This window comes from Larimichthys crocea, chromosome XIII, assembly GCF_000972845.2.
Source record: "Larimichthys crocea isolate SSNF chromosome XIII, L_crocea_2.0, whole genome shotgun sequence".
Taxonomy (NCBI): Eukaryota; Metazoa; Chordata; class Actinopteri; family Sciaenidae; genus Larimichthys; species Larimichthys crocea.
Genome location: NC_040023.1, coordinates 26,442,434 through 26,463,867, shown reverse-complemented (window position 1 = coordinate 26,463,867; position 21,434 = coordinate 26,442,434). Strand labels below are relative to the sequence as shown.

Sequence of the window (21,434 nt, the reverse complement as noted above, 5' to 3'; positions counted from 1 at the left end):
AAAACAGCTTTCTGCAGCTGTGGCTAAAAAATTAAGTTGATAAGAGCATTGACACTGAACATATAAAGTAGCCTTGGGAGGCTGTAAAAACAACAAAATTAAGCTAAAACTAAGCTAAAGGCTAAATGCTCCGTAGTGCTGCAGAGTTGAATGATAATTTTCTGTGGTTTTGTAGATACACTACACATAGTCAAATACTCATATGGAAAAAAGATAGTTTTTGAAAAAATTCTATATATCTTGGGCATATTAAAACTTACTTGAAGTTGCTAAATGCAGCTCTACACCTTCCCTTGACAACCTTTTATATGGAAGCCAGTCAGTGCTAAAGCAGGAGAAGCACAGGTGTAACTAATAACCTTAACGATGCCTCAGCCCCACTTAAGTACCATACCAGTTAGCTGTCATGCACAACACCAAAACTAAATGGGATGTGATATTAAAACAAAATGGGAATGCGGACATTGAATAGGGCATTTTATAGGACACTGAAAAGCCGGAAAAGAACTGGTGTAATTAACAACAATAATAATGGGTAACTTCCACTTAAAAGCACATGTTACAAGGGCGCAGGGTTGGTTATGCTGCCTCATTCATGGCTTACTGGGATGAATAGAGACACTATCAATGTACTGCAATCAGTTACACCTGTGCTATTCTTACCATGACAAGTCAAAACTTTCTTAAAACTATACAACATGGCTGACTAAGCTACAGTTTCATGCTACTCACCACCATTCACTCAGCAGAAACACTAATAAATGAATGCTATGATTCGAACAAATGTGTTTTAAGGTAAGTAAATTCAGACTTTCCAAAACTCTTTACCGTGTGCTCTCAACTACATTGTCACAAATTTAAAACCAGGTTCTCTTTTTATGTCAATGGTCATCAGATACTATTGACTGACTGCTAGTTTACAGAGAGGTGTTAGTCTTGAGGTAGCTGAGGGTAGGGTTGTTAGCTTCTTAGGCTTAAAATTATACATTTATTTTGTAATTTTCTTCTTCTTCTTCCAGACACATTAGACTGGTTTAACTTTACAAACCAGTCTACAGGCATCCTTTGTGGCTCTTTTCTCTACCTGGGGGTTAACTGCATTCACCTGGTGTCCAAATGACAACAAAAAAACTCTCAGTGCTGAGAGGAACTAAATATGTAGATACTGTACTGAAACAAAGTGTTTTTAACCGTTTAGTGGCACTAGTGGCTGTGAGACTGGTGGAGGAGACACGTTTTTGGAGCTCCATATTACTCTTTGCTCCGATTCAAGTATATTAACTTGAAATATAATTAAGTGTAACAAAAAGCTTATTTAACATAAGGTAGAAAACTATACTACTGGCGGTTTTAATCACAGATCAACTGTGATACATACTTTAGTATGGTAGTCCTAATCGTGGCTAAGGAATACACATATATGACAATATCTGTTAAGCTTCCTCTCATTGAGTTTTGTGTGTTTGTATGCTGCTTGCACCTCCTCACACAGCATAACCATTATGTCATTCATAAAAAGTAGAATTCATTGTGGCACACCACTCCCACACCCCCACTCTCTCCTCGTATGCTTCAACATACTGAGAAATTGTGTAACATCCTCTAATATCCACTAGGGTCAAACATACTGTGCGTCCAGCTGCTGGGGTCACCACGGTGTGTTTGTGCCTGCTGGGAGGAGATCAGAAGGGGTCTGTACTATTACTTACGCGTCTGGCTCTGGCTCCTTGTCATTTTGGGACTTTTGCTGGGGCTGAAGGACGTTATTTACCAGCTCAGTGATCCCACTAAACCACCTGTTCAAATAAGCAAAGTGTGACTGGAACATCGCAATGAGTCATCATGGGAGAAAACAATCTGCCCTGAAAGTGTGTGTTTTTTTTTGTTTTTTTTTTAGGAGGCAGGTCAGATTCTAAGAAGTGAACAATAGCAGGGACATTCACTACAACCAGCACAGAGAGAGGAGAAGGCCAGGACACGGGCAGAGCGGCGATTAGTGGAACATTGACAACCAGACACAGTGTCAGAAAAACAGAGAGAAAGATAGAAGAAGAAAGAGGGATGATACAGACGGACGAACAGTAGAGGGAAGGAGAGAAAAAGCAGGAAAGCTCTACAGCCAATGGAAATGAGAGCTGCATCAAACGCTCAGCTGAGGGTAACAGGAGTGTCATTTATTCCAGCCTAATGGTGCAGTAGGGTTCAGGTTATCAGACGGGTCGGCCTACAGGTGGATTTAGTCAGAATGCAGCTACAGTACAGTAGAGCAGGGCAGGTGCATCTAGTCCACATTTGTGATTGAGTTACGAGGCTGCACAAGCCAATCAGAGTGCAGATGACACACTGGATGAGAATGGGCAGCCAGTTAGAGACCAGGGACAAGGGGAAAGGGTTTGGGGACGTGGCTATAACAAAGCTGGTAGAAAGGAAAAGCCGTTGTCATTAATGTCATGGATGTTGGCTGTTTAGTGTCCAGCGCAGAATTCAACAATCTGGTCAATGCTGCTTATTCAAAGCTTTAAAAAAAAATACAATGCCACTGTTCATTCCCAGCTTCTTTCCATGACATTAGTGACATTTCTTTCATTTTCCTCCTAGACAAAGAGGAGAAAGCCACATGAAGCACACAGCACCGACTGACAGGAAGAAGTGTCAAAGCCTAGCGCACTCTGGGTAATGCAGTTTACTTACTGTGCCGGCTGAGGCTTCAAATTTGGTTCTTCTTTGATCCTAAAACATAACAAAAATAAAAAGGTGTGCACAGCTCAGTGCATACAGAACACAAAGAGATGAGGAAAACAACCTAAAAGACACAAAATACTGACACAATGATGTCACTAAAGATGTGTATGACATAAATAATATTTCAACTATAATATGAATCATATTCAGGATATTATAGGTGATGATTTGATGAACATGAAAATGGTAATGAAGTAAACAACATGAAAAAAAATGAACATTCAAGATGACTTTGAAGATGAGGTAAAATAAGTGATTTGGACCAAAATTAAAAATGACTGCTTCATGTGAGCAACACCCCCTCATACTGTGTGTACTCCAGCGCTTTCTACAAGAGGGTGGATCCAAAGTGCCAGACCACCTCCGTACTGCAAGTTTTTCTGAGAGAAATCCATAATTAATAGTGGCCTTCATCACCATGAGCCCACCCACCGGTTCCCAGAAATATCGCTAGCCGGGCACAAGTTCAGAGTAACCAGCAAGCAGAGGAGTCCAGCTGAGTGACATTTGAGCACTGCCTTGAATTGCACAGTGAGCAGCTTTAGAAGGCGAGGATGGTAGCAGAACTAAGCCGAGCAACACATGCTTGATTAGATTCCATTATGACTGATAGCATGGCCATTAACGCATCAGCTAAATGGCCAGCTGCAATAAAGCCCATGTAAACGTCACTTAACTTTTTGGTTTTAAACCAGGGTTAAAGGGTCAGTTCACCAAAATAAAATACAAATACGAAAAGACATATTTCCTGACTTACTGGCTTTAATGAAGCACAAAACACTGAACAATTAAATTATATTCATTAGAAAAAAAACATCCTCTCCAAAAACAATCTACCAGTTACTCTGTATAACCAACAAATCATGGTGTTGTCAAGCAAAATTTAATTCACCTATTATTGTTTTAGTGTAGCAACAGAAACAACTGAACAATCTAAACAGCAAGATACAGGAAGTGAGGACATGTCTTTGTGGTTTGGATGAACTGATCCTTTAAAATAAAGTCGATGAAAAACAGCACTGGAAAAAGGCTACACACTTGAACACTGCACTGCACCTAGCTTTTCAAGTGGAATTAGTATAAGGACTACATATAGACTGGTGCATGTGAGGGGCATCGAATTTTATCTACAAATTACATTTAATCCACCACTGTACATTAACAACATCAGATAATATTGTAGAGCATCATTATATCATTAGAACCAAAAAGGCAGAAAATGACTTGTTATAACTGAGTAGACTCTAATGAGTATATTGGCTTAGACAACAAACAAGAGTTGGAGTCACCTGTTACAGCCGTCATATACTAAACATACCAAGTCTTTATATGACACATTTCTCATGTGGAATTATCTTTATAAGTTGAAAAAGGTGTACCCAAAATAACCAAGAAAGCACAACCAGCAATCAAACATACACACACCTGACATACACACACAGCAACCACCACATGACCGTCTAGCATCTTGCACACCATCTAACACTGATGTTGCCATTTCAGCCGCTCTCTCCTGGTTTAGGAGCAGATGTAACTATAAGCAGAACAGAGACCATTTTGAGCCGAGAATCACACGTCAGAACTTCACACACCTCGTCACCACCTATATAAAGCACACAGTCGGCTTTATATAGCTGTGTGAAACGTAATGTGTTAATTGGTTTTTGTCTTTTTTGTGACCAAGACGCAGCAATATTTTACTTTTCACATTAAGTGATCTGATACAGATTTTTACATTTGCCAACTCATACCAACACCAGCATTCAGCATTACTGATTAATCTATTTTGATGTTATTTAATTGTTTGAATTGCTAGTTTTGTCCAAGTAACAATCCAAACTCAAAGATATTGAAGTTATGATGATATAGAATTCAAAGAAGCAGCAAATTAAACCAAAATTCTTTTTTTTTTCCCTCCTTGAGAACTTTGTTGTCACTGGACCTGATAAGCCTCTGAAACAGCTTTCAGGCCATGTGACACTAAAACAGTTAGTAGCTCTTCAGAGTGGAGTTACTGTAGGTAATAGGTGCCTGATAGTGAAGAATGTTTTAAAGAGAGAAAAAACACTATTCCATCAAATAAAAATCCAATAATCCCAGTGTGTACACTAAACTGAAGCCATTCACCTCTCAAACAAACACTGAGGCTAAAACAATACTCATGCAGAGCCTCAGAACACAGCAGTGAAGCTTCCCGACAGTCTACTTTAGCTAGAGGTAGAGAAAGTGAGAAATCTGTCTGATCTGTGTCAGATGGGTGAGAGAACACACGAGAAGAAGATATAGTCCTGTGTACCCATCAGTCTCGCTGCTCTGTTTTCCGATGAGCCAGTCCATATTTATCCTCTCGCTGTGTTCTCCCGATGACCTGCAGCGCCGTTCTTTATTGATCCCATCAGCCCCGTCTCTGTGGTCGCATTACAAGCCTCATATTTATCTGATCGAGCCTGCTGCCTGCCTGCCTGCCTGGATGGCTGCCGGACAGAGTGTGTGTGTGTGTAAGTATCCTGTCTGTGCATTTAGTGTGTGTGTGCGCCCATATTCATGTGTGTACTGTACTCATACGTGTGCATATGTGAGTGTGAGCGCACAGTGTATTATTTGACATGGGGACGTAAAATGAGTGAGTGTAAAATGTCACAAGTGACGTATTCAGTGTCCTGGCTGCTGAGGAGGAGGCCTGCAGGGCGGATACAGTCTCTGTTTTCCATCTCTTTGACCTGCACTCTACTTCCCCAGAACCCCCCTCTAACACACACACAAAATAACACACACAGGTACAGAGCTAGGAAAAGGTTTGCGCAGAACATTACCACATCTGAGCGTAGGATTCTCTCTCTTTTGTGACAGAGTGGCAGTTTTAAGTGTTAATCAGCCACATGCTGCTGTTATTTTTAGTCTCTGTTGTTATTTTGTTCTGTATTTGGGTTTCAACCTTCTCTGCTTCACTGGCTTTGCATAGAGAAGCAGCCAGGCTTGACAATGACTGATGCTACACTGCTCTCTAGTGGACAGATGTGCTGCATAAACATCTAAGATCTACTGTAGATTCCTGGAGTTCCTCGAGGGGAAATGTGTAAAAAGTAGATTTTAAGCCATTTTGATTTAGTTCCTGTGCTGCTCTATAATGTCTTTTGAAAATGGCATAACAGAGGGAAGAAGACCGTTACATAGGGGAAATAAAATGAGTGAAACTGAACTGTTATGTCTGTAAGTGTGAGTAGTTAAAAACAAGTCAGTAGCCTTTTGTTATTTTAGTCAGCCAAAACGCTGCTGGATCTCATCCTGGTCATCTACAAATGTAATTAACCAGCTGGCAGGATGCTCAGCAGTACTGTGGATCCTAAAGACCAGGACAGATTGGGTGAGGAGATAGCATGTGGTTATGTCTACAAACTACAGTAAAGCCTCAAGGATTTGTCAATGAATCGATTAGTTGACTTTAGTTAGACTTTTTACGCAGCAAAAATGGGCAATTTGTCACTTTGCCATCCGGGAAATTATGATTATAATTTTTTTAAACATTTATGACATTTTAGAAACAAAGCAGATCATCAGATCTTCAAGAAAATAATCAGAGGCTTATTCAGTGAGAACAAAAATCACAAGTGCTGATATAAGAAATGAATCCTTGATGTAAGTGCATAAACACATGTAGATGCATGGATTGATGCAGCTCCTTCTGTACAGACAGCAGTACAGTTACACAGCGGAGTGTTACGAGGACCTGAACATTTTAGTAAGATCCCAGAGATTTAAGGAGAGGAGAGGAGATACTGTACCTCCCTCTAAACTGTGCAATTGCTCTGTCTCTCTTTCACCTATAAACTGCTACTCCTTTGCCGCGGCTGTGTTCACGCAAATACATTGATGTGACAGCTGTACAACGATCCCTGAATCATCACATTCCAACACACCCAGAACAAGGTTGGCAACATGTCACATGCACCACAGCAGGTCCCACAACAGCTCATGTGCATCTAACATCTTCTGATGGGCAGCAGAAACAGAAGCCTTTACTGATTTAAATGTATCAGTAAAGACCTGACACAGAGGACACAATCATTTAATCAACTGATGGAAGCTTCGGTGAAAATGAAAGTCACTCTGCATTTACAGAAACATTTTATGAAACAGAAATAGTTTCTTCCCCATACTTCTACTGAGCACTTTAGCATCTTTCAGCTCATTGTTTTGGTTCAGTCTCACCGCTCTCATCAGCAGACAACTGTTTTCAGCAAAAAGCTCTAATAAGCACACTATATGCTAGCCCAACACCAGACAGACAGACAAAGTTATTAACTAGCTGGTAAGCATAGTGGAACATTCAGCAGCTAAAAAGACAGAAAACAGAGCTAGAAGATTGGACTGGATATAGGACTGAATCACAACTATAAAACAATCATAATGCTGTCCGCCCAATGTGTCAATAACCTAATGTTTGCTAACATTTCCACTATGTCAACTTTATACGATGATAACATGCCCATGTTGTGTTCACAGCGTGTTGTGCTGCCCCCATGTGGACAAAAAAAATGACTCTGCAGGTTTAAAAAGCAATAGGCCCATGGCATGTTGCTAAATACTAAGCTGAACAACCTATTAGCTCCACTGACCTGATAATGTGGCTTACTCTAATCTATCTATCTATCTATCTATCTATCTATCTATCTATCTATCTATTTAAATATAGAAGCATGTGTCAAATGAAAATGAAAGTGAAAACTTTTCTTTTTTCAATAAATCACATGAAAGGGCGAAAAACCATCAATCTGTTAATCTGCTGTCCTGTTTAATAGCATATTCGTTGGGCACTATTTTCAGCCATAAATGAATACACATTCTTGCCTTATCACTAATGTAGCATTAATCCAAAATAAGCCATACAGTGCCCAAACGCAGCATTTTGAAAGAACATGGCAACCAGAGCAACAACGTGGCTGACTGTTTTACAACGATTAACAAAGAAAAGCTTATTTAGGTGCCAGCATGAGACAGTTATGCATGTAGCTGCTTTGGCCGTAGCATTTCCTTTGCATGTCAGCATCAAATCAATGTCAAAGACAACATGAAAAAGCATTTCCATCAGATCAACAAGAAATACAACAATACAATCTATGTCTGTTCATTTTAGTAACAGCTGATCTGCACTCAGTATTCTCTGTCACACTGTACTGAGCTTCCACACATGCCACCCAAGGCATAATTACTTTGCAATTACACCACCTCCCTTGCCCAAAGTGTGCCGGGCATGCCCAGCCAGTCACTCTGAGGTCTCTTTCTCTCTCTGTTGGTCTAATCCTGTCTTTGAGCAAACTGCTACTCCGGGTCTCTCTATTTCCCTCTCTCCAGACGTCAGCCTGATGTTAGTCGAACAGCTAAGAACAGCGGGGACATGGTCACATGTACAGTAATGGTACTCTCCACTGGAAGATGTGACTGTTAACTGATGACCATGAGCAGAAGAAAATGAGCCCCAACATGGCTTCCAATGTAAATGTAGCGTTCTGTGAAGCCCTGCTGGAGTCCCATGAAGGTGTTTCCACTGTTTATCTAGACATATGCATCTGTGTATTTGCTTTCTCCGGATTCTTTGCAGATCCCAGCAGAGATGATACAACTAAATGTAACACATGCCTCCAGAAATTATTTTAGTGTAGCAGTTCCAACATATAGTAAGATGCAACCACGTTTTGACATCAACGCTTAAGTAGAAAATCTGTAATAAAGGATCTCATGGCTAAGCAGTGACCCTGCAGGCCCCTCTGAGTCCACTACAGACCGAGTGATAATTGGAACATAAGGGAGTAATCTGGCGCACTGGGTAAATACCAACTACATACATCATTAACACCATCCCAGCCAGTCAGTACTGCCAGGAGATGAGGTTAATGTCTGTCTGAACTCACTCAGAGACAAGTGACCTACAGAGAGATCTCTTACTGGAGGATGTGGCACTGCTGAATTCTGCTGTCTTGGCTGTAACAGAATGTATCTGATGGTTCAAAATAAAATGTTTTTTCTAATATTTGTACTAGTTATTTGACACCGATATGCATGTAATACCCATTTCTACCCACTCACAGATCGTACCAACTTAAATGAAATAATACAAGTTGGCTTTTTTTTTTTTTACAATAAAATAACTAATTTAAGTACAAGATGTTTTAAACCATTAAACTGGTTAAACATTCCATGTTCCTAAATGACTATTTACAGATGGATGAGTGTACCAGCATAGTATAGTCTATTATGCTACTATTATACAATTTTAAAAACAGGTCTAAAAAACCTGAATTTAGAGGCATCTAGTAGTGAAGTTTCAGATTGCAACAGAGTGAAAACCTGCCACCTCTCCCACTCAGTTCAAGTAAGTAGGGAGAAACTATAGCGGCTGTGAATGAAAAATGTGAATGGTTCTATGTAGAGCCAGTGTTTGGTTTGTCCCTTCTGGGCTGCTGTATAAACATGGTGCTTCAACATAGCGGACTCCGTGGAGGACCCGCTCCCTCTGTAGATATAAAAGTCTCAGTCTATGGTAACAAAAACATAACAACTCTTATTCTCAGGTGATTATACACAAATAAAAACATAGTTATGAATATCATATTCCATTTCTGTCAGTATATACCTATAAATGTTACACACTGGACCTTTAAAGGCAGAGGAAAGTGGAGAAATAAATGAATGCCTGCAGTATTTTAATAAAAATCTACTATTTGTATGAGTAATATCTACTCTAATCAAATGCACACGTCACAACTTCCAGTCAAGTCTGTCGTGCAGCAGGGACACACAGCAGTGTTTGATTTGGTGACGAACAGAGCCGCAATGGAAATATGTTAGATTAAGTTTGAGCTCTTTTGTGCTCTTTCCAATGACGTGCTTTGAAATCTTGTTTGTGTTACGTGCTATTTATAGTTTGTTGTTAATATTTGTTTGTCTCTACATGTTCAGGTCCCATCTGGGAGTGAATTTATGTCATCTGTTCTGGTTTTATTCTATTATATATGACAATTTGGACAAGTGTGTTATGTGCTGGTTGTAATAATGCCCATAGTGTGCGTATTTGTAAAGAAATGTCCAAAATGTGGACGCAACACTGAGTAAGATGTTGAATAGTTAGCAGGAAAAACATGGAATTACTGTAAAATCCAAAACTCCAGCCTTGTCACACAGCTGTGGTACTGTACTCCACCTAACCACATAAATCAACAAACACATATGTATGACTGTGTCAGCATAATCCCTGCAGGATATATAAAACAGAAATCTCCCATTGTACAACCTCTACTGTACGCTCCTTGCAAATCTCCAAGAAAAGGAAAGTGTGCACTAAAAATAGCAGCTCATTTAAAGACAGACGATTAGGTCTTGAGACACCTGTTCATTCTACCTTTCCAATAAATGCCAGAAGAAGTGCTACTTAACACTTTCTCTCCAACTCAGAGAGGATTAGGGGCAGAGGATAGAGCGCAGATAACTTCCTCTGGCACAGGGCGCTGGCACAGTGCGATATGCAGGGCAGGAGGGACGACGAGAGGGCAAGTGCCTCAGTGTGGAGGGTTTGGCCAGCTACCACAGCTGGGCCTTAGAAAGCACAGATAGGATTGAATCCGCTGGGGCACACTCATCAGAATAGGCAATCTAACAGCGCACAAGCCAGACCTCCTGACCAAGGACTAATATTCAGATTGTCAAACAAGAGTTGGCAACAGCAGATTTTCTGAGCAACGGGGAAGTGGCTAATCTGCTGCCAAATATAACTAAAATCCATCTGTTTCCTTAGATTACCTGCCAGGATTCAATTGAGCTGCTCCATATCTCCCCTCCTGAGAGATTTCCAAGTGGCAAAGAGTCAGCTAATCACCCAGCAGCCCACACATTCACAAGTGTATTTCCATGTAAGGCTTACAGGAAACATATGCACAATATTCATTGGAATACAGATAGTTTATTGCACAGTGGAAACATATCAACCATATGAACAACATTTAGTCAGACGCAGTGATACACCGGGGTTTGTGTTCTTGCACATATGTGCTTGTTATAGCTTTGGTAATGGTGTGTGTACGGACACGTCTCTCTCTGTATGTGAATGCTCCGTTGCTTCTCCTGTCAGCCCACTTTATTCACCCTGACACAGATACATTTTATTCTGGCTGCGATCAGCACTTTCTTGGCAGCTGACATTGTCCCATGCTAACGTCACAACTCCTCCCCATGCACGGCTCAACAGCTCCACTGGGAATACTCTAGAAACCCGGCCCTATAACACCATCCGCGGCCAGGTCACCGCCCTCTGCATTAGCCCAATCTCCAGCCCCAATAGCCAGACAGGGACGGCTGAATGCAGCTCCATGTCCTCCTCTAACCCTTTACTACACGCGGTGAAGCATCAAACCGCTCCTCGAGCACCAGTTCTGTCCAGCCTTGCTATTGCCATATTATTTCCAGTTGCACAGTCAGCAAATGCCTAGTTTCAGCCTTTCCTCCTGGTCACTTTGGTAACTGGAACATCTCAGGTTTAATCTCCGAAAACAAATAAGAGTAAGAAGAAGAGAGACGTAGTGATGATCATGATTATATTTCTAATTCTCTGCCACTAGAACCTCGCCCTTAACTCTTATCAGTGCCATCCTCAAACACATATAGAAACCTCTTGACAATGTTGTTGTTCCTGGCTGGGAGCAGGAGGTGGGTTGTACTGAAACTGCAGTCAGCTGTCTGTGTCTCACTCTGGGCTATAATAATAGCCCAGCCATAGCTAACAATAGGGAGGTAATAGATACCCTGCCTATTGTTGGCCCAGCCTGCTCTACTCCTTCCTGTCCCAATGCAATGCTACAGCACGTCACTATTAGCTTTCTTAACTAAACTGCATGCAGTGTACACAGGCAGACAAGCACGGGGGGGAAACTGATATCACCTCACTGCAAACCGGTTACACCCATCGCTTTGCTAAAATATTGCTGCCATATGCTGTCACACACCTTGGAATTGAGGTATCCGTTACCCCATTAAGTTACCATATACTGCATAGGTTACATAAGACATAGAGGCTTTAAAGATTGGCATGTTTATCCAAATAAACAGATGTGACCACAATAATGTAAGACTAAAATCAACTTGAACTGTCTCTCCGCATCTGTCCGATGAGCGGTAAGAGCTGGTTGACTTTGGCTGTTGTGAAATCCCAAATCAAAGGATTCCCTTGCATTAGTCGCCTCTCTGCATAGATTTAAAGCCAACCAGCCAACCAACCATCCAAGTAGCCGCCCACTCGAGGATAAGGCGACCAGCTTTTACTCGCCGTCTACAGCAAACACAGCCAACCCAGCAACCCTCCTCCTCCGCCTCCTCCAACTCATGGCCTGCTGCCTGGTGACTTTAAATGCCTGCATTGGCTGCCTTTGAGATACTACTTCAAATGATTGTATTTACGTATCACAAAGGAGGATTTCTACGCTTGTGTGCACCAACCCCCCACCCCCACCCACCTCCCTCCCTCCCTCCCTCCTCGTTCCACTACTACACATCCAGGCCATCTCAGCATCACCATGGCGATGGCGGCAGTATCTCAGTGGGACGAGTGATATTAAGGGATTAGTGGGAGATCCTCCATCAGAGTTCGGTTGAGGAGCACAATCCCGGGATCACAACATCAGCTCTCTGTGTCTCTGTCCTGATCAGTGTCAGATGATGGGGATGAAAAACAGGCCTCTCCACTGTTATTTTCATGGTAGATACTGTAGTACACGCAAGACTACACAAACCGAGCAACCGTGAATACGCTAACGCGTGCTCACACACAGATACCGAATCTGTGGAATAATGCATTTAAAGCTCCCACAAAGCCACCTTCAGCCCTAGGCAGTGTGAGCAGTGGTCTATATGCTGTACAATGTGTCCTGGTGTAGGTTACATGGTTGCGCCTGTGTGTGGTGTTCAAACAGTGGGATTATATAAGGGCCACGGCTGCATTAGTGACGTTATAATAACGGTTGCTCTTTATCCTCCCCTATTTATGTCAGTCGACTGCTTCTGTAATCTACCTACAGCAGCATCTACTGTATATGTAAAGCACTGTAATGCTACTAAACATCTAACCCCTGATCCCTGCCAGACCTCTAACAACAATAACCAATTCAAAGTGACAGGAGGAGAATTATGATGACACAAGAGAGCAATAAAAGTTGAATTATAAATGATGTTCAGGGCAAGCGGGAATAAAGCAAGCCGTTTCAGAGCAATATCAAAATGATATCATATGATTAGTTGTTGTATTTTCCAAAAAAAGAGAACTCCTCTCATGTGAGCAGGGATTGCATAAGCAGATGTAAAGTTTTACAACAGAATCACTGCATCAATCATTACGTAATAAATTCTACTGTCTGGTTGTGAGGCCTCCACGGAGCTAATGTGTGCGAGTGTGTGGGCGTTTCATTGAGAGTGTAGTATGTCTGCGCGCGTGTGTTTTGGATGGATGCGGTGAGGCTGTATTTGTTTACTGGATGGTTTGAGTTTTGGGACACACAAAGGCGTATTAGGACCGGCTCGGCGGCGTGCACGTGTTTGAGTCACCAGCTTGCACCTGCTCCGACCAGCTGAGTCTTGAATGAGCAGAACGCGGACAGACACACACACACACACACACACACACACACACACACACACACAGGGAAGAGAAGATTAGAGCGCCCTGTGTAAACTACCGCTAGTAAATATATCAGCTCACACACACACAGAGCAAAGCATCTGGGGGCTGAGGGCTATTAAAAGGACGTTTTATTGCTTGTTTAACATTCATTTGGGTTAGAAACAGTTCTTACACCCACGGATCTCAGTATCATCATTTAAACTAGAAAAACAGAACCAAACTCCACATGTCAGGCCTATGTCCGTACACCTTTCTGTTTAGTTTCTCTCACTACAGGGTCAAAATCTAGGACAGAAATCCTAACAAGGATCTGAGCTGTGTTGTATTTCTTTTTAAGAATGTGAAAGATGAAAACTAGATTATTTCAGGTCTTAGTTGACCAAAAATAGGATTTATTAAGGTGGCCCATATGAAATGTTTGAGCTTGCATTATGGGATGAGTCTAACTTTAGTTGAATTGTCCTGGTCTAAAAAAAAAAAAAAAAACTTTAATAACTCTCTGTCCTAACTAGCAGCAACATTCTCTTTAGCTAATGTTCTAATATCTATATCCTTGCTTTAAGATGAAATGTTTTGCTGTTAGATTGATTGGCCAAATACATTCATTTTATGAAACTGAGAAAGTTTGAATTGAACACATTACTTTGCTAAATTTTGCTTTACCTACAACTGCTGTGACCTGAACTCAGACAAGCAGAAGAAAAATGATACAAATTTATGAATAGTAAAAATAAATAAAAAAACTAGAAGAATAGTTTGACATTGTGGGAAATGTGCTTTTTTTCTATCTTGACATATATGTTTCAGAAGATAGGTACCATTCAGCCTCTACCGTCCATACACAACATATAAAGCTAAAGAAACTGATTAGCCCAGTTCAATCTAAGGTTAAACTCATAAGTTGTTAGTTTATATTTCTGTTTGAGGACAGAATAAACAAATAAAATATCATATATTCAGTAGTGACTTTTGCTGCTTCCTGTCAGTTCATTATGCCTAGCTAATCGCCTGCTAGCTCCAACTTCATATTTACCATAAACACATGAGAGTGGTATCAATTCAAGTCTCAGCAAGAAAAAGACAATAAGAGAATTTGTCTGTAATGTCTGAACTATTCTGTGAGGTTTTCCCCTAAAAATCAAACTATTATTCCATTCCATTTTTCAATAGAGAAAATTATTCTTTTTTTTTTTACATTTAACATTCAACCTTGACTTTCTTTACTGACTCACAAACTACCATGCCGGCACCTGGAAAACTTTTATTAAACGTTTCTGTCATTATCAAAATATTAATATAAGTCTTGTTAGCTGGCTTTCCTGAATGCCTAAATGGTCGCAGGCCTTGCTGCCTGTTTAGATGCCTGGCTGCTTGCCGGTCGCTGCAGAAGGCTGAATGTTTCCACTATTAATAGTCCAACTAACAGCATGAGGGTTCTCACGCTTTGAGTGCAATCAGCTTGAGATGACCTGGTGCCACGTTCCACCTTTAGTAAGTAGCCATTCAGCAGCCTTGTAACTGTGTCTGCCAGGTATCTCTGTTTCTCTCTCCTGTTTTCAGTGTCTCACGTGCTTGCTCACAGTACACAAACTGGTTTAAATGGTAAATATTCATTGGAAACACGTACATTTACAACATTACAAACCACAAAACAAGACTTGACTTGACAGGGAGGCCTTTTGTCACAGGTTTGTGACTGATTTATCTGATCCACAGAGGAAGCACTAACTGGTGTACCCTAGTCACAATGAAAACCTGGATGATTCGAGGCCTCCGGGCCACGTGGTTTGAGACCTCTGCTGTACTGAGTGGAGCATTGTCTTTTTCCTCTGACCTTTCAGGGTTCAACAATCATAAAACAAACCCTGAGGGAATGGCACAGGGGAGAGAAAAGGCACCACACCTCACTATCTATAGTATCTATACTGATACAGCACCTGTCCCACAGCCTTCCTTTTGCACTAACAGTAACAAACTGTTTCACTTCCTCAATTAGTGTAAAGCCCATGAGTGTGCTTGATTTTTCTGTGCTGTATCGTCACCCCAGCCCATGGTTTTGAAAGATACATTTAACATCTATGCTGCCAGCTACTCTATAGCAGGCACATATGTTCCTCAGAAGTACTAGGCTCCCCTTAGAGGGTCAGATGCTGTATATCTTCCTCCACATTGACTCTACTCAGGGTGGATGGGGACGGGGGATGGGCAATAAAAGTGATAAAGTGTCCCCTTCTCTGTGCCTTTCGCTCTCACGTTTCTACCCACTGTGCCCTCGTTGGCTGAAGCTATACCTTTTACATTTTCTGTTCATCTTCTTTCTGTTTTTCCCCCCGCCGTAACCTGCTATTCAGCTCCATCTGCATTTCTATTGCATTGTGTCTCATTCAGGCCACTCTTGAACAGCGTGCTGGGAGGATTACGTAACAACAGGCCAGATGTTCTAGTGCTAGAGCTGTGGTTAGGTTGTGTTCTGACTAAGTCTGCGATCACAAGTCGCTAATGTTGCAATCATATACTTCATGACATCATATTTCTCAAATATAGGTTTGCATGCAGGCTGCAGTACAAACAGTGCTTTCACTTGCTGCGGATTTGAATTGGTGGCCTTAATATACAAGGCATCCGCTGGTGATTCTACTAGTCCAACATTATATGCTTAAATACGGTTAATTATCAAACAAAATTCAGCAGCTTGAAGCTCTGTTGACTAATTATTTAACACATACAGTAAAAGGGATCGCCCTGTGCTGAAGTGTGCACTTTATTATACATCACTATAAATATACAACATCCCTTGTACTAGTTAACACAACCTACTTCCCTCTAAAATATTTTCCTACTGTCATGTTTCGCCAAGGGCATTTCAGATTGCACAGCCAGGGACAGGAAAATCCCTTCAAACTTTGCTTGAGGGATAAAAGCCCCAGAAAAGAATAAAACCTATGCTGACGAATGCAGATGTTATTTAGAATAAAGCCCTGAGAGACAATACAGCCCGATGCTGTGCTGTGCAACGCAGGAGAATAGCAGGCTATGGGAGATGGCAGGCTGATTGCTCTGTCAATGGGGACTGAGGCCGTCATATCAGCAACGAGACCTGATAGCATCTCAGACGTCAATGTCTCTCCTCTCATTTTCTCTCTGATGTTCTCTTCTCCTTTCCTGTCCTCTCTTCTCATTTCCTCTTCCCTCTCCCGTGCTAACCCGTCCTACACTTTCCTCTTGTCATGCCCTCTCGTCTCCTTTTCTGATCCACCTCAACTTATCCTTGTGTGTCCTCTGCTCTCCTTCACTAATCCAGTGAAATAACCAAAATCAAGTTTAGACAAAGCCTGACTGAACCTCCGCTGTGACGTACAACTGTACCACTGTCCACAAAATCTATATTAAAACACAGAAGGGTGTTGTTAAGCTCAGTCAGCATCCCAGGGTTTGAATCCGACCTGTGGCTCTTTCCTGCATGTCATTCCCCATCTCACTCTCTCCCTGCATTCCTGTCACTCTTCAAGCTGTCTATGTCAAATAAAGGCCAAAAAATATCTTTAAAAACACACAGTGAGCACCACTGTTATACTTGGTGTTCTTTTATTATCCGGAAAATAAGCACTGTAGTTTATCTTGAGTCAATCCCAATGCACCGCTGCTATAAATATTCTCTAGCGCACAGAGCACTGATAAAAATAGTTCCCGACAAATGGATATTTACTTCAGCTTGAGTGAAATTTGCTAAAATAACTGCTCCCAGCTGCTCCCCACATAAAATTATATATTTATATAAACAATTGGGCAAATGGTCATATTTCATGTGAAAACAGTTGTTTGTAAAGTCAAATCATACAGCTCCACTCTATGTAGCATTTAAGTGTCTTTCAGCACAGTGTTTTGGTTCTATGGCCCACAGCTTAGTTTTGCCTCAGCCCCACTGCTCTCATCATCCTCCACAAATAATCTCTGATAAACCCACTGTACACTACCTGTCCAGTGCCAACGGGAAACCAAATTAGCAACTATAGTTAGAACACAGCAGAGAATCAAGCAAGCTTAAGAAAAGAGTGTATTTCTCAGCAGTTGGTGTGGACAAAAACAGAGCTAGACAGAGAGTCAGTGGACATTAAACTTGCACGCTTCAAATGAGTGCTACTGTTGTGCTCCTAGATGTGTAAATTTGCTAATGTTAGCTGTAAAAACTTAATGTCCCTTATGTTTGACGTTCAGCCTGATTAATCTGTGCCACAGACAAGGTAGAGAAGTCAAAAAGTACTGAGACACAGATTAACAACGTGCTGCTGGAAAGAAAACAGTAACACTGCAATTCAGCCGATGTAGATCTGTAGCATAGCCTACATTCAGACACTTTCAGCCAACTGGGGAGGTATATACTACAGGATAAAACAGAAAAGGCAAAAAAAAGAGAGAAAAAGAGCACATACAAGTACAGGCCTAGAGGCAATCTCACAGATACAATAGGTTAATGGCTGAAATGTATAAAAAGAGAGATGGATAGAAGTGCACCAAAGGACCTCAACATTGCAGTAATGCAACTTCACTCCCTTGATAGCACAGCTTATGAGCAACTTGTAAATATATATTTTCATATGTTATATATCACTTTAATGCCGGTGATTGTGTTCCAACCAGATTTCCTGTCCAGCTGAGCCAAACTACTTGATAACATGCCAGCCTTCCATAACCAAAACACAGTGTTACTTTAATTGGCATGATGATGTATTCATTTGGCGTGCGTTCTTGCTTTATAGAGTCAAGACAGAATCCACTCTTCCACTTTCTCTCTCTCTCTTTTTCTCTCTCTCTCTCTCTCCCTCTCTCCCTTGGGGAAAGTGATGGGGGATGGGAGTCTCTGGAACGCTCATGACAGAATCTGCTCTTTGCATGGGAAGGCGAGTGAGCATGGGTGAGTGAGCTAAGGGAACAAGAGGAAGGCAGAGAGAGAGCGTACACTGTATATTGTCCAGTGGGAAGCTTCTGAGCATTGCCTCGCCTCATTTCACAACCATAGGTCTCTCTCTCTCTCTCTCTCTCTCTCTCTCTCTCTCTCTCCCTCTCTTTCAGCTTTTTTTCAAATTCAAATTTGCTTTATTGGCACGAACATAACTAAGCAGTATTGCTACAGCAGATTGTACAAGGTTTTCAATGGAAGTATTATAAGTACTCTACAAAACACTGTACACTACACATCATGCTGTACAATATTACCCATTAAGAATCACAGAACTACAGTGTACCAGGAAGTGTTGCTCTGCCCCTGCCTCTGCCTCTGACACTGTGTGTTTTTTTCGGGTTGCCAGGTTTGTCTCTGTCCCTCAAGCTGTGGTCACTACCACCGCTACTTCCTCAAAGGGGCTGAGATCCTACTGTATAGCCTCCAGGGACACTGGGCCTCTCTGTAGCTCTAAGCCCAGCTGGTACACTGAGCTCTCTAGCACTATCAGATAAATGACCAGGACCGGGAGGACGAGGTGTGTGTGAGTGTGCATGTTTGGTGGGGGATGGGGAGAAGGGGAGGGTAACAGAAAAAGGAAATGGGATGTGATCAATCAAAGCTAATTCTAGGTCAAAGCTCTTCATGCTGAACACACACACACACACACACACACACACACACACACCAACCCCCTACACCTCATGTCATAGCTATGTTGTATGCTAACCAGGAGCATGATTTTTTTCCCCTCCCCAAATCATTGTGAAGAGCTGTTAGAAGAGGGGTCAATAAGTGTACAGATCATAAGACAACAGGTGATTTTAAATTAATCAGAATCAGAAATACTTTAATAATCCCAGGGGGAAATTATTATTTTTTTATTAGGATCATCATGTACACTACAGTTCTATTTATAATGAAATGTCCAAATGAAATAATGAATATCTTGTGGATTCTCATCACTATTACCTGCAAGTGTACAGTGTGGTGTAATAGTGTGAACATGGTGCAGTACTGTAAATACTTAGTGCCAACAGTTTATATAGCAACAAGGCAATATTTAAAATAGAGCTGGGAAATATGGCTGAAATTAAAGGGACACGACAGCAATTTTACACATATAGATGAGTCGTTGATGATGTCATCAGGGTTATCTAAGCTTGAGCTTTAAAACTACAAATATAAAGCTTAGCTTACAAAGTGTAGGCTAATTGAAAGACGTGCGCCTTTATCAGGCATAATAATAAATCAACAAATTCTATTAAGTTGCATTATGGGGAATGAAGTATAGAGTGTTTGATATAATGGACAAAAGGTTATGATATCTCGGTTTCTGCTGCTTCCATTTCTTTTCTTAATCCGTTTCCTGATTCAGCAGAATTATAATACACGTGTGTAGTTGTTAAAACATAATTATACTGAAGCATTAACTGAAAGTAGTATAAAAGTCAAAACTGAATATATCTTTAAACAAAGTGTTCAGCTCTGAGATAAAACCTCCTGTGGCACGTTTTGTTCACATATACAGGAAACACAACAGGAACTCGGGGCATCTCTCATCTTGTGTAATAAAATTGGGTGTATCCAAATACTAGATGTCAGAGCAGCAGACACCTCCGAGCCCTGGAATAGCTGCATCTCAGTGGGAGTCCCTTCTAGAAGGCAGCCAGTATAATTAGGCACTGTCAAAGGAGGTCCCTGAGCGAATGACACGGTCCCCCCAATTCATGAGTTGAACGCTGTCACAAAAATGATGAGAGTCTGGGATGTTTACTGGGATGATAGCTCTGTTGTTTTTAAAGTGGAAAGGTAGCTAGATAATCATTTTTTGCATACATCACTCATAGATAGATATGCGTTAGGATACTTGTCACCTAAAGGTCAAAGTTTTACCATCGTTCTGTGGTCAGATTGTATATGTGTGTGTGTTTGTGTGTGCTCGAATATCAGCTCATGCCCTCATAACACAGGTAACACTATATGCAGCGGGAGAAATAGACACAATGACAAAGCGTTAGAGGGTAGAGGTGTAAAAGAGAAAGTCAGAGTCAGGATAGAGAACATTACTACCCCCTTCCTGACCCTGCTCCTGCTCCCCTCTCCCAGCCACCAAGCAGAACCAGGAAGCAGCCCTAGAGGACTGGAGGAACAGGGAGAAAGGAGAAGTGGAGCCTCGGGCGTTCTGTGGGTCACCTCATCACAGGCAGCTGATGCCTGCCTGTAGGATACACAGTGTCTGGGTGTGGGTGGGGGTTGGGGTCCCACAAACATCATTACTGTACTGCTCAGAGACTCACTGATGCATGGAAAGCTGAGAGAGTTTTTTTATGTGCAGAAATGTCAAGATTTGGGAGTGCAGCTTTGATGAGCTTTCTAGGACAGAATTCTGAGAATGAGCTATGGATATGTAGAGCGCCGCCTTATGGACTTTAGGAAATCGATTCTCATTGGCGCAGCACATTCTCTACATGCAGACACACACATATACAGGCCTGCTAAGAGAGAGTATAGCTAATTACATGCGAGTCAGCAGCACTGGATTTCCATCCACGCTCTCTGTAGCACCTCCAGTGAGATGACAGCAAGTTGGCAGGCCCTGCAGCTGGAGGCTTCTCTCACTCCTCTCCATCCTTCCATCCTCCCAGGATTCCCTCTGTTAGATTACACACTTCGATGTTCAAACTGACACTTCCAACCCCCCGCCAACCCCCCCACTCTCCGAAAAAAGCCAACCAAGCCGCTGTGGGATTGGGCCGTGACTGCGACAGCGCAGATGCACAGGCTATATAGGTCTGGATGTTGCAGTGTGGGTGTTTGTTTTCCGACACTGTTGGAAATGCTACGAAACATCCAGTGACAAGTTAATCCACTGCAGTTGTACCTATGCCAGGGCTGAACATATGAACGCTCCTTTAGGATACGTTACGCTTGTGTGATTCATAGATACCCAAAGTGGGGATTTACTGTTTTGATGACTCATGATGAGTCACCTTGTACATATAGACAGAAAACAGCAAAAGTAACCGTAAATGTCGCTGTGTGAAATACCGAAAGAAACTTTACTATCAGGGCAAAAAAAAAAAAAAAAAA

At 41.7% G+C, this 21,434-nt stretch overlaps 1 protein-coding gene across 26 annotated transcripts in view; it reads right to left on the bottom strand.

The window, feature by feature from the left end:
- The window catches only part of rims2a (regulating synaptic membrane exocytosis 2a), a 137,347-nt gene that overhangs the window by 113,236 nt on the left and 2,677 nt on the right, over positions 1-21,434 (bottom strand). For 14 of the 26 annotated variants that reach the window (XM_019256581.2, XM_019256578.2, XM_019256580.2 and 11 more), the window contains exons 3-4: positions 2,692-2,730; positions 1,710-1,796 (exon numbers count right to left, since the gene is read on the bottom strand). The exons of the other annotated variants lie outside the window; for them this stretch is intronic. In XM_019256581.2, coding sequence (XP_019112126.2) covers positions 1,710-1,796; positions 2,692-2,730 — 126 coding nt within the window. The remainder of the gene's footprint in view (positions 1-1,709; positions 1,797-2,691; positions 2,731-21,434) is intronic. 26 annotated transcript variants of the gene reach the window in all.